Source organism: Pangasianodon hypophthalmus, chromosome 15 (assembly GCF_027358585.1).
Source record: "Pangasianodon hypophthalmus isolate fPanHyp1 chromosome 15, fPanHyp1.pri, whole genome shotgun sequence".
Taxonomy (NCBI): Eukaryota; Metazoa; Chordata; class Actinopteri; order Siluriformes; family Pangasiidae; genus Pangasianodon; species Pangasianodon hypophthalmus.
In genome coordinates, this window is record NC_069724.1 from 24,349,218 (window position 1) to 24,364,939 (window position 15,722).

Here is a 15,722-nt window from a genome sequence, read left to right on the forward strand (position 1 = left end):
GCCCAAGTTGCTAATCAAACTCTGCAAAGTACAGATGAATGAGGAAGTTTTTATCATTGGCCACAAATATATATAACAGTATAACAGTATAACAATATATTATAACAGTTACAAAGGAAATACAGATCAGGTAACAACAATGACACGGATGGAAGCTTTGGTTATAACAGTTACACAGGAAATACAGATCAGGTAACAACGATGACAAGGATGGAAGCTTTGGTTTTAACAGTCTCACCTTTCTGAAACCCCTCTGTACCTGCCACAAGCAAGCCTTCCATCTGTGTCAGTGTGGTTACCTGATCTGCATTTCCTATGCCAGTGGCACAACCAAATCTTCCACCCATGTCTCTGGTACCTGATCTGCATGGGTGGAAGATTTGGTTGTGACACTGGCACAGGAAATGCAGATCAGGTAACCACACTGACACAGATGGAAGGCTTGCTTGTGGCAGGTACAGAGGGGATGCAGATTGTTGAGACTGTTATACTGGCAGGTACAGAGGGGATGCAGATTGTTGAGACTGTTATACTGGCAGGTACAGAGGGGATGCAGATTGTTGAGACTGTTATACTGGCAGGTACAGAGGGGATGCAGATTGGGTAACAGCAGAGACATGGCTGGACATTGTGGCTACAACAGTCTCACAGGTAACAACAGTGACAGGTGGAAGATTCGGTCACAGTCTCAGAGGCAATGCAGTGTGAGTAATGAAAACTGAAGAAGATGCAGACGGGATAACGACTCAGAGGACACAGACTGGTTCCTGACATTCTCACAGAACTGAAGAAAGTCAACCTGACAAATACGCAGTGCTTAGTAAGTCACGGAATCATTCATATTTATATATAAATAAATAAAAGCAGTTAGTGATTAGTGGAAGGAATTTAGTCAACACTACGTGTTCGTATGCAGCACAAATAAATAAAGTTTCTACTTTCAAATTTATAGATAATATTCCAGGTCAAAGCTTCAGTCTGAACACAGCTGGCATGAAAACACTCGGGAAAATTGGTGTAACGAAAGCACTGACCTTTGTGCGCATGAAACCTCAATTTGCACGCAGGATTTAAAGAAGCCAGTCATATCTCCATCCTTCCGTAATCATGTCTCCTGTCCGCGTTACTTAAACGTGGTCCATGAGAGCTGGCCTGAGAGTGTAAAGATGCTGGCTGTGAGAAAGACCACTGTCCTCTCCACCCTCGGCCTCTTCTTCTGCTCCTGGACGGCTGCGTGTGGACTCAACATCAGCGCGAAATGTGCTCAGGATGCTGTGATGTTTCTCACAGAACTGAAGAAAAGTCAACCTGACAAATACGCAGTGTTGAGTAAGTCACAGACTCATCTATAACCTGTTATAATGACCTTAGTTTATAAACTCTCACTGATGATTATTACATTATCAAAGAACTGATGAGGAGTTTTCCTTATACAACAAAAGAGCTTTGGACCTTATTAGCACTTATTGTCCTTTTCTCTCTTTTTTAAACAATATATTTATTAGGTTTCTGAGTATTAAATCACACTCTAGCAGGTGGAAATATACAGTATAATTACTATCAGGAATTAGCTTAGCAAGTGAGAATATGTAAATATATGTACATTTCCATTACTTTTTTTTCACCTTAGAAACTGTTAAACAAACAAAACTATATGCTGAAGGTATTGCAAACTGTAAATAAATAAATAAATAAAATAATCTGTACATACTAAAATATATTAACATTCCATTACACAATCTTTTAACTCAAATTCATTATCTAAATGAATTTAATTACTTCTGTATTTTGTCTGTAACTGATCAAATGGCACTAAAACCACAAAATAAAATGAAATATTAAGTTTAATAGAATATTTGTCAATCTTTCAATATAATATAATGTCATGTAGTTTTTTTGTAACTTCTTATGACTGCTATAACATAAGCGATAACAGGGACTTGTTTTGTGGATGTAACTATAAATTAAATGTAACTGTAAATGGAAAAAAATGTCATTCTTTAATAAATAAAACTGTAATCATTAGCAACTTGCTGTAGTTTAAGAGGAGTAAAACACTTAGGGACGTGAAGTTGTAGGAAAATTATCAGAAACTCCACTTCATCGCACCAGCCTGTTGATTATTTTCCTACAACAGCATGACACAGTGTTTTATCCCTTACATAAGCCATTAATAACAGTAAACTAAGCTAGGAGTTAACAGTAAATACTGAATCTGTTACATAATTAAGGCTTAGTGACTAGTTAGATAGATGACTTATTAAAAACGTAATACATTATTTAGATGCATAAGGTGCTACTTTTACTTCCAAGTAAATTAATCAATCAATAAATCATCTCCTGTGTGGTTTGATCAGTGTATGATGCGTTCGGGAAGATGGGCAGTGACGTCGAAGGCGGAAACGTGAACAGAGTCGGCTCTCTGCAGGAGTGTTTGTCTGTTAAAGGCCCCGGATTTGGAGGACAATACTGCCAGGTCTTCCTCAAACAGGTACAATTTTTTAACAATAAAGTATATCTATCTATCTATCTATCTATCTATCTATCTATCTGGCCCCTTAAAAGTGGAGAAAACATTATTTATTCAAATTCTTTTATATCATTTTTACATGATTATTTATTAAAGGTAGTTGATTAGCCAAGGCATTATTGATGAAGCTGTAGCTGAATGGATAAATGAAGAAAAAAATGGTTTTATGATTGAGTGAGATGTATGACACCATAATATGATACTACTGAAAAATGAGTAATAATAAAGTAAGACACAGAGATATAAAGGAGAAAATGGAAACATGTCGTACACCATGGTAGCGAGCAATACACACAAGTTTGTTTTTATTTAATACAGATTTTTTATTTATTTTTTTGCTCTTATGACGCCGTTTATGTGCAAACGACATTACTGAGCCTGGATATACAGGACGTTTCCATTAACTGTTAGCTACACTAACTTCACAGCTCCAGTGCACAACTAAAGAAGCAAACTTCAGACACATTACAGTGAAGTTTTCTGTAAGGAGAAGTTTATGCGACGTTTATGGAAGGAGTCTCCAGTGTCAGCGCTCTGTAACAGTCAGAGATAAAGCTGTAACGTTTCCGACATCTTCAGGACAGAGGCGTTTACAAGAGAGGGTTTCTCAGGAACGTGACAAGCTGCGTTTTTTTTTTTTTTTTTGCCTTATTAACTTCAAGAGAGAGAAAAAAGAGAAGCAAACTTCAAACACTGGACGTGTCATGGCTGATCGACTACATTAGGGTGACATTAGGGGAAATTGTGTAAAATTTCTGCTTCCTCAGTGTTTTCCTGTGAAATCTGTGTTATTGTATTTTTACGCTGATGATAATACAGTGTTGCTGTTGTCATGTAGGGGGCGCTGGACTATTTCGTAGGTATTTGTGTGCCTGATTCCTGCGATGATGCAGACGTGCGCACGCTTATTGTCTACGGTGAGATATTTATTTGAACTTCAACTAAATTAACCACCAATTTTGAATAAAATAAAAGAGTAAAAACACCACATAGAGCAGTCAGTGTCCATTAAAAGGCACATTCTGTGTGTTAGTTGTTGTTGTGTAACTGATGTAACTCTTCTTTCTGCGTTCTCTGTTATTGTCCCTTCTCCTTTCAGTGAATAACAACACTGTTAGGGAATTATATGAGTGAAGAACGATGGAGTCTTGTTTGAGATATATGATTTTTGTAGAGTATGCTTGTTAGGCTAGTATAATACTAGTTTGCTAGAGCTAATGACACCTCACCAGATGTTACATGAACTATTATTTGTTTTGGAAAGAAGTTATTGGGAAAATTAAGGTGAAAAAGACTAAACCTTTCTTTCCTGAACCTCTAGTTTTATTAGATTTATTGTCAGAACTTATTGACAGAATTAACATTGATATATTGTTGATTTGTTTGTGTGTTTGTGTGTGTAGAAGATTTTCTACAGGGTCAAACCCCCGTCATTCCTCCTGTACCAGATCTGTTCATATCAGAACCCACACTGGGAATTTTTATGACTCAGTGTATTAGAGACAACATTACACCTGATCTGTCTTCTGTAGTGTGTCTGTAAGTATAACACACACACACACACACACACACACACACACACACACACAAACAATCATTTTTACAACATACTATTTGAGGCTAATATTGAGGAATATTTTGTTAAAAATCATAAAATGTACACAATGTCCTCTCACACTAAATGTAGTCAATCAGCTAATCAGCACTGTAGCTACGGGTCTAATGTGGTTAATAAATACTGAAAGCTCATCTCACTTGTAATCTTTTCTCCAAATTAATGGCCAAACCTTCATAAACATGTTCCTAATGATCTTATTAGGCTCAGTTACCTAATTATTAAATGAACTTTACTACTGGAGTGTTGTGTGTGACACCAAACTGCACAAAGGAAACTAAGGATTCTAAGTATCCAAGATGGCCGCCGCCACAACGTTCCAGCATTCGGATACACAGTGAAGTTTGTTTGTGTCCTAAACCACATGGACTACAGGTGGGGTAAAGGAAGGCATTGCATAAATAATATTTTTCACGAACACACCATGTTTTGCTCTCAGATGTGTGTGTATCTTGATGGTGGCTCTGCCTCTTGTGACGACCGTCTATGTAGCTGTGGTCCAGTGGAATAAAAAGAGAGAAGCGCGGTCAAAGGTCGACCCTGTGAACTATGGAGCAATTCTGGCCAACAGTTCAGCCAATCAGAGCAAAGAATGCATTTTACTCCAAAACACACAAGTACAGGAGAGCTGCAAAGAGAGGGAGCAGGAAGGTCGAGATACAGGCAAGTATACAAACACACGCACACACACACACACACACACACAAAAAAGCCCACATTTCCATATATGGATTTGATGACACCCACATGGCACCCACATTTCCATATATAGACTCAGGATTTCCATATATAGAATAAATGATGCCCAGATTTCCATATATGGCCTTGATGATCCCCCACATTCCAATAAATGGACTCAGTGACACCCATATTTCCATATAAGGTGACTTGATGACGCCCACATTTCCATAAATGGACTCAACGAAACTGATATTTCCGTACATAGAATCAGTGATGCCCACATGTCCATATATGGACTCAATTTAGCCCACATGGTGCCCAGATTTCCATAAATGGACTCAATATGTACTCATATGACAGCTACATGGTACCTATATTTCCATCTATGGACACAGTGATGCTCACATTTCAGTAACCCTTACATTTAACATGTGGAATTATTGGTGAAAATTAAGCCTGAGGAATTTCTCGCTGTGTTTCATGTGTCTGTCTCTCAGGCCGTGTGATATCGTTCCTGCGTTCGCTCTCCATCCAGTTCAGTGGTGTGTGTTTCCGTGACGGTGTGTGTGACGGTGTGTGTTCCAGAAGCAGTTATCCGTATCTCAACGGCGTTCGCATTCTCAGCCTCTTCTGGATCATCTGTGGACACACAGTGCAGCTCAGTGCCTGGCTCGGCCTTGGTCTGAACCACACACACACACACACACACACACACAGAAAGAGAGAGAGAGAGAGAGAGAGAGAGAGAGAGAGAAAACCATACACAGTGCAGTGAGACAGGAATGAGAATGAGAGACAGAAAAAAGAGACTAAGATGAAACGATGAAAGAAGCAAAATCATAAAAAAGCCAAAAACCTGTAGACAAAAATCATAATCTCTTATTACTAAAGCAATTAAACTGCAGCTCAAAGTGCTTGTGCAGATAGATAGATAGATAGATAGATAGATAGATAGATCATGTAAGGAATAAAACACTGCGTGTCATGTTGTTATAGTAAAATAATCAATGACAGAGTGGTGTGATGAAGTGCAGTCACTGTTACCACCCTGAAGTTGATTGCTTTCCAATAAAATCACATCCTGATGTTTTGTTCCTCTTACACCACAGGAATTTGACAACAATTACAAATTTTTTATTAATTAAAAACATGTGTCATGCTTTTTATCCCTTTATAGTTACAGTTGATATTTAGTTGCTCTTCTCACTTACGTTATAGCAGCTGTAAACAGTCGTCCCTCACCAGCATCAGTTTTTTCTTCTCTCTCGTGAAGTTAATAATTACAGAGAAACCGCAAAAAGCGTAAACTCCTCTGTCCTGAAGATGTTGCAAAACTTAAAGTTACAGCTTTACCTTTGACTGACACTGGAGACTCCTTCCATCAATGTTAAATAAACACATTTCTCCTTACAGAAAACTTCACCTCATCAATAATTCCACGTGTGATTTCATCCGATTACGTGGAGCGTCCGGCGTACACGTCCCTGTGAACGAGCTGTTGCTATAGAAACGATAACGTTTTAATACAGAACGAGTGCATGAACATAAAGCTGTGATTTGTAGCTGCACTACAGTCAGAGCTGCTGTTATAGAAAATTAATCAACACCTTCTGACCAATCAGAATGGAGAATTCAGCAGTGTTAAATGTTGTGTGTTGTGTATTTTAGATAACAGTAAGCGATGGAGAGCGGCTGTGGAGAGCAATCCTCTGTACGTGGTGGCCTTTAGTGGACCGGTTTATCTCGCTGTCGATACTTTTTTATTACTCGGGTGAGAAACGCAGACGTTAAATCCCATCTCACTCTTACAGGAGTGAAGAAATTTAGTGCTGAAGTAAACGATAGCAGTTTCAGTGCATTTACATTTCTTTATTTTGGTGTGTTTGTATTTTTTTCCAGTGGACTCCTGAGCGCAAAATCCTTTCTCAGCTGCATCCAGAGATCAGAGGACAAGCTGAGCCTCCGACTGATCGCTCACTTCCTGTTTAGGAGGTTCAAGAGGTTTGGATTTTTAAAACACTTCCTGTGTTATAAAAAATATTTATTTGGTTACTTATTTATCAATTTATTAAACATTATTTTAAACATAAATAAAACTTTATTTTAAAGCTTATATATTAATAATAATTTTTTTTGTATTAATATATTGTATACATTGTATTTTACATTATTATATTTATTTTGTATTTATTTATAATATTAATCTTTATTATATTTTGTATTATACTCCATTCTGGATCTTCAAAAAAATGTATTAATTCATGCTTTTATTTGTTTGTTTTTTCATCATTACAGTCCAGTATGTAAAAAAAGTAATTATTATCATTTTAAATGTTAAATACATTAATAATAATAATAATAATAATAATAATAATAATAATAATAATAATTTTCTGTGTCATTTAAAAAAATATATTTTTTACTTACACATACACACACACACACACACACAGATTGGGAATAGGGAATAAAAGTTTGAGTCAGTACCTTTAAATGTTTTCATGATTTGTTCACTTGTTGGTGTGTGTGTGTGTGTGTGTGTGTGTGTGTGTGTGTTCAGGATCCAGCCGTTGCACCTCTTCATCGTGTGTGCGATCGTTGCACTTTTCTCGTTTCTTCGTAAAAGTCCATTCTGGTTCACAGCTGAAGACCAAATACTGAACTGTAAGGAGTTCTGGTGGTCCAACTTACTGCTCATCAACAACCTGTTCACCATCACACACACGGTACGGCCCTGCTCGCATCTCACACACACACACACACACACACACACACACACACACACACGCCCTTTGACCATCACACACATTGTCTGAAAAAGTAGGCCATGTTTTAATGTATAAAAAGTGAACAGTGTGTATTAATATAAGGATTATACACACTTACACACACTTACACTATAAATACAGTGTATAGGAATAATATACAGTATATACAGTATTATATATCAGTGTAAACATTTGTTCTTCTTTATTTGAAGTGTGCACCGTGGACCTGGTACCTCTCAGTCGATTTCCAGTTTTATGCAACGACACCATTCCTCATTTTCCTCTACAGACTGTGAGTACGCTTTTCTAAAACACACCGTTGTTAATCTGTAATGTTTATAACTCTAAGGGATGTATCGATACTGATACCGGTATCAGGTATCACACTGAAACCATGTTCATTTATTCATACTCCTAAAAAACGCTCTGATACCAGCGTCCAACACCATGTGATATAATCCTAGAGCATGTTGTTGCACTAAAATCAGATGACATGAAATGACAGCGATCTGAGCGTATTTCACGATTAATGAAAACTGTGCTCAGGGAAAATAACGAGGAGAAACTACAGCATCTTCCTACAACATAAGTGATTAAACATCTTCAGCATAGCAGCAAACAAAATGTCTACGGATGACGCTAGGTGAGTGAAAATACCAGCTCTTACCCAGTGTGTTGTTCTTGACGATCCATCCGTCGTTGAGGACGAGGAATTCTGATGCAATGAACATAAAAATGCACTTTACTTACAGCTGTACGAACACTGCAACTCTACTCCATCCCAGATAACTAATATTGCTAGCTAATGTTCTTTAAAATCGACTTACTAATGTTATAAAGAACTAACTTAGTAGCGTTAGTGCATGAACACACTTGGGCTTTTCCTGGCTGCTATTTAAACATAAACAGAGCTAAATCAAATGTACAGTGACGTCCCTGATTGATTAATACGAGTAGGTTACTCATTTCAGTATCAGTATCAGTACCAAAAATACATGTACTCTTCCTTGTAGTCGGTATAATCGTATCGATGCACCCCTGATTGTAATCTTACAATCTTTTTTTTTTTATTTCAGGAGTAAGCGTGTGTTGGTGGGCGTGGCCTTCACTCTGTTGGCGATGTCGTGCCTTTCCAGTGCTTTATTCACTGCGTTTCTGCACTTACCCGTTCACCAACCCACAATTCTGTGAGCAAACCTCGCTGTTATTCACTGAACACACTCTCACACCCTTACACTCATTATTTTACCGCACACATACACACACACGACGTTTTCACGCTCACTCAAAATACTCTAACGTTCATTTTGTGCAAATGTGAACCAGAGGTGCCAACATTTACAGTTTCGCTTTAGCTTTATATTCTGATTATTTGCAAAGAAATAATGTTAATCATGTTATATTCAAGATGATAAATTAGAACATTTATTCGGACAATAATTAAAGATCAAGATCTAATATAAATATTCTATATTTTGTTACCTTTTTATATCAGAGCATAAAGGTGTATTATAAAAATTCTCTAACCTGATTGGTCAGAAGGTATTTATATTATGTAATTAATATTAATAAAAGAATTTACAAACATGTAATTGTTGATCTGGTGAAGTTTTCTGTAAGGAGATGTTTATTTAACATTTATGGAAGGAGTCTCCAGTGTCAGGACTAGCAGTCAGAGGTAAAGCTGTAACGTTCAGTTTTCAGACGTCTTCAGGACAGAGGAGTTTACACTTTGTGGTTTGTCTTTTAAAAATGGCAAGCTGAGTGTTTTTGGCTTGTAAATGTCAAGAGACAGAATAAAGAGAGGCTGGTGAGGGAGCGAGTGTTTATAGCTGCTGTAACGTAAGTGAGAACTTGTTTCGCCGACGTCCCATTACATTAAATGTAACTATAAATGGATAGAAAGTATGTTTCGTTCTTTAATAAAAATTTTTAAAAATTGGAATTGTTGGCAAATTGCTGTGGAACAAGTTACTTATCAAATAATTCTATTGCTTTTTATACGAGAACAATAGAAACAGTGCGTTCAAGAGAAAAATCTATTTATGTTGTTACACTATTTATTCAGGTCAGTGATCATGTGACCGAGCTTCACTTCATTTATTTATCTAAGTGACGGAGTGTGTCTCTGTACACGTCTGTCTATTTTTCATCGTTATCCTGGGGTTTTTGTTTTTCTTTTTTTCTCCTCAGTGACTCTGAAAGCTACTTTGAGTATTACTACAACAAGCCGTACACCAGATACGGCCCGTACCTGCTCGGCGTCCTCGCAGGGATTTACATGGTGACCAAGAAAGAAGATCTCATAAAGCAGCGGGTAGTGTTTAAACACCGACTAAATAAAGTGGAACGTGATATTTTGGCATATTTGGGATTCAAAAAAAAAAAAAAAACTATTCAGAAAATGTACAAAGAGGTGTAAAAATTTGGATTTAATTTCAGAAGTCACTTAAAAATGAGTTGAGTTGAATATATAATATATATAAATAAAATAAAAATATTTTCTATATGAATATATATAGAGAAATGAGTTGAATATATAATTATAGAAAAGAAGGGTTTGTATGCTCTGACTCGAGTCAGTTCTCAGATGTCAGATTTTCAGGAAGCCATGTACTCTATCATACAGATACCCAGCTATCCAGATTTGCTTTTATTTTTTAGATATAATTATATTTATCTATATATTTTATTTATCAGCAACATATTTAACCATGTGTTGCTTTAGAATTGCTGATTTTTTAGCACTACAATAAATGACACAGTAAATATAATAAAAATAATTCCACATCCATCCAGGGCAGAGATTCCCTCCAGAGCAGCAGAGGACTCCCTCACTCACATGTTTGAATGTCTTCTTCTGTTGTCTGAAATCACTTCCTGTGTCTCAGCACACCTGTTTTGTGTTCTGCTGATTAGTCCCACTATATAAGCTCTGAGTTTTCCCTGCTTAGCTGCTGAGCATGATGGTGATGATGAGGATGATGAGGATGATGATGATGATGATGATGATGATGATGATGATGATGATGATGAGGATGATCAGGATGATCAGGATCGTGTTTGTGGGATGAGCGTGACTAGCTTCTAGTTATGTCGAGATTTCTTGCCTTGTCTTGTAATTTGTTGTTAGTTTTTGTTTCTTTTCCTGCTAGAGTTTGATTTATTAGTGTTTCTTTTAATAAAGAAAGTCTACACTTGCATCTGCATCCCATCCCACCTCGCATTTATTACATAATATGAATAAATAAATATAGAAAGAATAAACTAACAAAAATATAGTGACTATAGAAAGTGAGAAATACAGAAACAGAAATATAAAAATAGAACATAGATGTTCTGCAGTTTTAAAAGCTTCAGAATATGTTTGTTATTTGATAATATTTATTTTGACACTTGGTGATTTCAGAGTTTGCTAATATTAATTACAATTTAAAATGCTGCTTCATCCGTACAGATTTATTGATGGAAAAATGTTTTCCTTTTCCTCAGTGGCAGGCGGCTGCTGGTTGGCTCGTCTCTCTGTCCATCATGGCCGTGATAGTGGGCTCTGCTTACGCGCTGAGGGGTCAGGGGTCACCGGGTCACGCTGTGTATCAGGGGCTCCACCGCTCACTGTGGGCCCTCGCTGTGGCCTGGGTCATCCTCGCCTGTGAGGAGGGATACGGAGGTACTAGCAAAAAGAAAATGTAGTCCAGATGTAGTTGATCAGAAGACACATGAATGGTGTATAAATGTGTATGAATCATCACACTCTCACCTCGAAACAGGTTGTTCAGTAAGCTTTCTGTGTGTGTGTGTGTGTGTGTGTGTGTAGGCTTTGTGAATAAGTTCTTGTCCATGCGTGTGTGGGTTCCTCTGTCCAACATCAGCTTCGCCTGCTACCTCGTTCACCCTCTTCTCATTTTACTCTACGACTCCAAACAGGAAACTCTCCTCCACTACACAGACCTCAACTTCGTAAGTGTCCGTGGTGCAATCTCTGGAACTGGAGACGCGATTAAACTAATAATAAATCACAGTGAAGGATTTAATACTGCACAGAAAATCCACACAAACTTCACATGTGAATTTTATGTATGTGGTTTTCAGACACTTCACCTTATACTTAACGTTTTTCAACACGAGTCACAATTCAGTTATTTTCACGTAATCTTTACGCGATTCATTTATTTTTCATTTATTTATTTACGCCTGTAACTTTTTCATTTATTTTTACATGCACTTTTTTTCAAGGTTCATTTATTTCACGTGTAGTTGCGAGACGTAACATGTTGAATAGCACTTTCAGGTGTAAGCACATATTTACTCACATAATCTCAGGTGAAAAACAAGGTTTGGATCTGGACCTGATCTGATCTGATCTAATCTGATCTGATCTTTTCTGAACCGATCCACTCATGGATATAACTTTTGAAAAGTGTTGGGGACGTGAATGAAATTCTCTCTCTCTCTCTCTCTCTCTCTCTGCAGTTGTATCTGTTCCTCGCTCACTCGGGTCTCGCTGTGGTTCTGGGTTGGGTTCTCACTGTGCTGATTGAGAAGCCCTATCAGCTCCTGAGCTCATCTAAAGCATAAACACACCAACACACCGGACTAAAACATCACAAATCTCACACACACACACACACAAAAAAAAAAATCAGTGCTTGACCAAGGGTTCCCAGCATACTGAGTACGAAGAAGAATTAATGAATTTCTTCAGGCTGAGTGTTGCTTTCTCTCAACTGTACCTGAGCAACACAAGAGTGTATGTTGTGTGTAAATAAACATTTTAATAACATACAGAATGCATATGTGTGTGTTGTGAATGTGTGTGTGTGTGTGTGTGTGTGTGTGGGATTTATATGTGGCTACATCATGCTGCATTCTCACTAGCAAGCGGCAAGTCGCTCATGGAGGCTGGAGTTTGTCGCTTGTGGGCGTGGCCTGTCCAGAGGTGTTTCTTGTAGATACGCTGAGAAACAGTAGGAGCTCAAATGTACTCTGTGTTTTTTCAGTGTCTCAGGTTTTTTTGATGGAGAATGTTGATGATTTAACATCAACTTTGTTTACAAATCCGGTTTCTGATGATGAATGTTGGTGTTTAATGATGAATGTTGGTGTCTGATGGAGAATGTTGGTGTTTGATGATGAATGTTGGTGTTTGATGGAGAATGTTGGTGTTTGATGGAGAATATTGGTGTTTGATGAATGGTGGTGTTTGATGGAGAATGTTGGTGTTTGATGGAGAATGTTGGTGTTTGATGAATGTTGGTGTTTGATGGAGAATGTTGGTGTTTGATGGAGAATGTTGGTGTTTGATGGAGAATGTTGGTCTTTGATGGAGAATGTTGGTGTTTGATGAATGTTGGTGTTTGATGAATGTTGGTGTCTGATGGTGAATGTTGGTGTTTGATGAATGTTGGTGTTTGATGGTGAATGTTGGTGTTTGATGAATGTTGGTGTTTGATGGTGAATGTTGGTGTTTGATGATGAATGTTGGTGTTTGATGAATGTTGGTGTTTGATGGTGAATGTTGGTGTTTAATGATGAATGTTGGTGTCTGATGGAGAATGTTGGTGTTTGATGATGAATGTTGGTGTTTGATGGAGAATGTTGGTGTTTGATGGAGAATATTGGTGTTTGATGAATGGTGGTGTTTGATGGAGAATGTTGGTGTTTGATGGAGAATGTTGGTGTTTGATGAATGTTGGTGTTTGATGGAGAATGTTGGTGTTTGATGGAGAATGTTGGTGTTTGATGGAGAATGTTGGTCTTTGATGGAGAATGTTGGTGTTTGATGAATGTTGGTGTTTGATGAATGTTGGTGTCTGATGGTGAATGTTGGTGTTTGATGAATGTTGGTGTTTGATGGTGAATGTTGGTGTTTGATGAATGTTGGTGTTTGATGGAGAATATTGGTGTTTGATGAATGTTGGTGTTTGATGGAGAATATTGGTGTTTGATGAATGGTGGTGTTTGATGGTGAATGTTGGTGTTTGATGATGAATGTTGGTGTTTGATGAATGTTGGTGTTTGATGGTGAATGTTGGTGTCTGATGGAGAATGTTGGTGTCTGATGGAGAATGTTGGTGTCTGATGGAGAATGTTGGTGTTTGATGGAGAATGTTGGTGTTTGATGGTGAATGTTGGTGTTTGATGGAGAATATTGGTGTTTGATGGTGAATGTTGGTGTTTGATGGTGAATGTTGGTGTTTGATGATGAATGTTGGTGTTTGATGAATGTTGGTGTTTGATGGTGAATGTTGGTGTTTGATGGAGAATATTGGTGTTTGATGAATGTTGGTGTTTGATGGTGAATGTTGGTGTTTGATGAAGAATGTTGGTGTTTGATGGAGAATGTTGGTGTTTGATGATGAATGTTGGTGTTTGATGAATGTTGGTGTTTGATGGTGAATGTTGGTGTTTGATGGAGAATGTTGGTGTCTGATGAAGAATGTTGGTGTTTGATGGAGAATGTTGGTGTTTGATGGTGAATGTTGGTGTTTGATGGAGAATGTTGGTGTTTGATGGAGAATGTTGGTGTCTGATGGAGAATGTTGGTGTCTGATGGAGAATGTTGGTGTTTGATGATGAATGTTGGTGTTTAATGATGAATGTTGGTGTTTGATGGAGAATATTGGTGTTTGATGAATGTTGGTGTTTGATGGAGAATGTTGGTGTTTGATGGAGAATGTTGGTGTTTGATGGAGAATGTTGGTGTCTGATGGAGAATGTTGGTGTCTGATGGAGAATGTTGGTGTTTGATGGAGAATGTTGGTGTTTGATGGTGAATGTTGGTGTTTGATGGAGAATATTGGTGTTTGATGAATGGTGGTGTTTGATGGTGAATGTTGGTGTTTGATGATGAATGTTGGTGTTTGATGGTGAATGTTGGTGTTTGATGGAGAATATTGGTGTTTGATGAATGTTGGTGTTTGATGGTGAATGTTGGTGTTTGATGAAGAATGTTGGTGTTTGATGAATGGTGGTGTCTGATGGTGAATGTTGGTGTCTGATGGTGAATGTTGGTGTCTGATGGTGAATGTTGGTGTTTGATGGAGAATGTTGGTGTCTGATGGTGAATGTTCGTGACAAATGCTTCTGCTTCAGTTTTACTCTTTTATTTTATGAAAATCTCATTCTGAAGCTTGTTCTGTATTTGTTGCTGCACCTGTAGTGGTTCTGATTGGAAAAAACCAGAAAATCATAAGTGTTTTGATCCGTGTTTGTGGTTTAGAGGCCACACGCTGACTCACATAATCAACCTCGAGAGGCCTTTGAGCTCTTTAACATCAAGTGATTTCAACCGTAGTTTAATGTGGATTAACTGAAAATGTTTATTTTGATAAAGTGATTATAAATGTACATGATTTATTTTGAGGTCAGGTTTGCTGATCACGGAACACAACATGGAAGCTTCTTTCGAGTGGTCGATTTCGTGCTGCAGTTTTTTAGCAATTAAGAGATAAACATACTTCAGTGACATCTGCGTGACCCTTAGACTACGGTGCTTGTTTCTGGATTGCTCCTGAAGATTAAACTCAAGGGGAAAAAACATTATCCAGTGATGTATTAAATATAACAACATTAAAGATCTGCTTCAGTAAACTATCTGATGTTGGAAGGGAAGTGAGAAACTTTTTCATAAAAGCTAAATTATTTAAAGTGTCTTTTTGAGTTTGGTTTGATATTTAATTTGTTTATTCAGTGAATTTAATTAAATTTTTTATTTTGTTTTAATTTTACCTGATGAAGCTTAACCAAAAGTGAGATTTTAGTATGACTGTAATAATATAATACTATCCTAGAACAGATTCATTCATTGTACATAGCAATAATGCAGAATTAATTTCATGGTGTTCTGGTGTTTTTATTAGCTTTTATTTACTACAGTTGCATTACTGTACATATTAGTTATTATTAATTATAACCAAGTATTATATAACAAAATTATTACAATACTAATGAAAACTTAATTGTAATAAGGATGTGGACAACAAGTCATTTATAGAAAGTTTATACAACAAATACATATTAATTACAGATACAAAAGTAGCAACCAATCAAATTTAAATATAATGTCCGGGGAAAATAAATGAAATAAAAATAGTATATCATTAAAAGTATGTTACAGTAGACTATC

General features: G+C 37.1%; 1 protein-coding gene across 1 annotated transcript; it reads left to right on the top strand.

The window, feature by feature from the left end:
- The first annotated feature begins 795 nt into the window (after positions 1-795).
- On the top strand, positions 796-12,370 carry oacyl (O-acyltransferase like). The gene is made up of 15 exons (XM_034311324.2): positions 796-1,329; positions 2,358-2,491; positions 3,369-3,447; positions 3,934-4,069; positions 4,585-4,808; positions 5,324-5,506; positions 6,495-6,597; positions 6,726-6,827; positions 7,387-7,552; positions 7,807-7,886; positions 8,671-8,781; positions 9,788-9,911; positions 11,087-11,264; positions 11,412-11,554; positions 12,068-12,370. The coding sequence occupies exons 1-15, from the start codon at positions 1,167-1,169 to the stop codon at positions 12,170-12,172; spliced, it is 2,031 nt and encodes a 676-aa protein (XP_034167215.2). The 5' UTR covers positions 796-1,166; the 3' UTR covers positions 12,173-12,370.
- Positions 12,371-15,722: the final 3,352 nt, after the last annotated feature.

Bases quoted from the DNA above. Each gene is read 5' to 3' on its own strand.
- oacyl (XM_034311324.2), top strand. From the start codon at position 1,167: ATGCTGGCTGTGAGAAAGACCACTGTCCTCTCCACCCTCGGCCTCTTC. The intron at 3,448-3,933 runs GTGAGATATTTA...TTGTGTGTGTAG, and splicing joins GCGCACGCTTATTGTCTACG to AAGATTTTCTACAGGGTCAA. The intron at 4,070-4,584 runs GTAAGTATAACA...TTTTGCTCTCAG, and splicing joins CTGTCTTCTGTAGTGTGTCT to ATGTGTGTGTATCTTGATGG.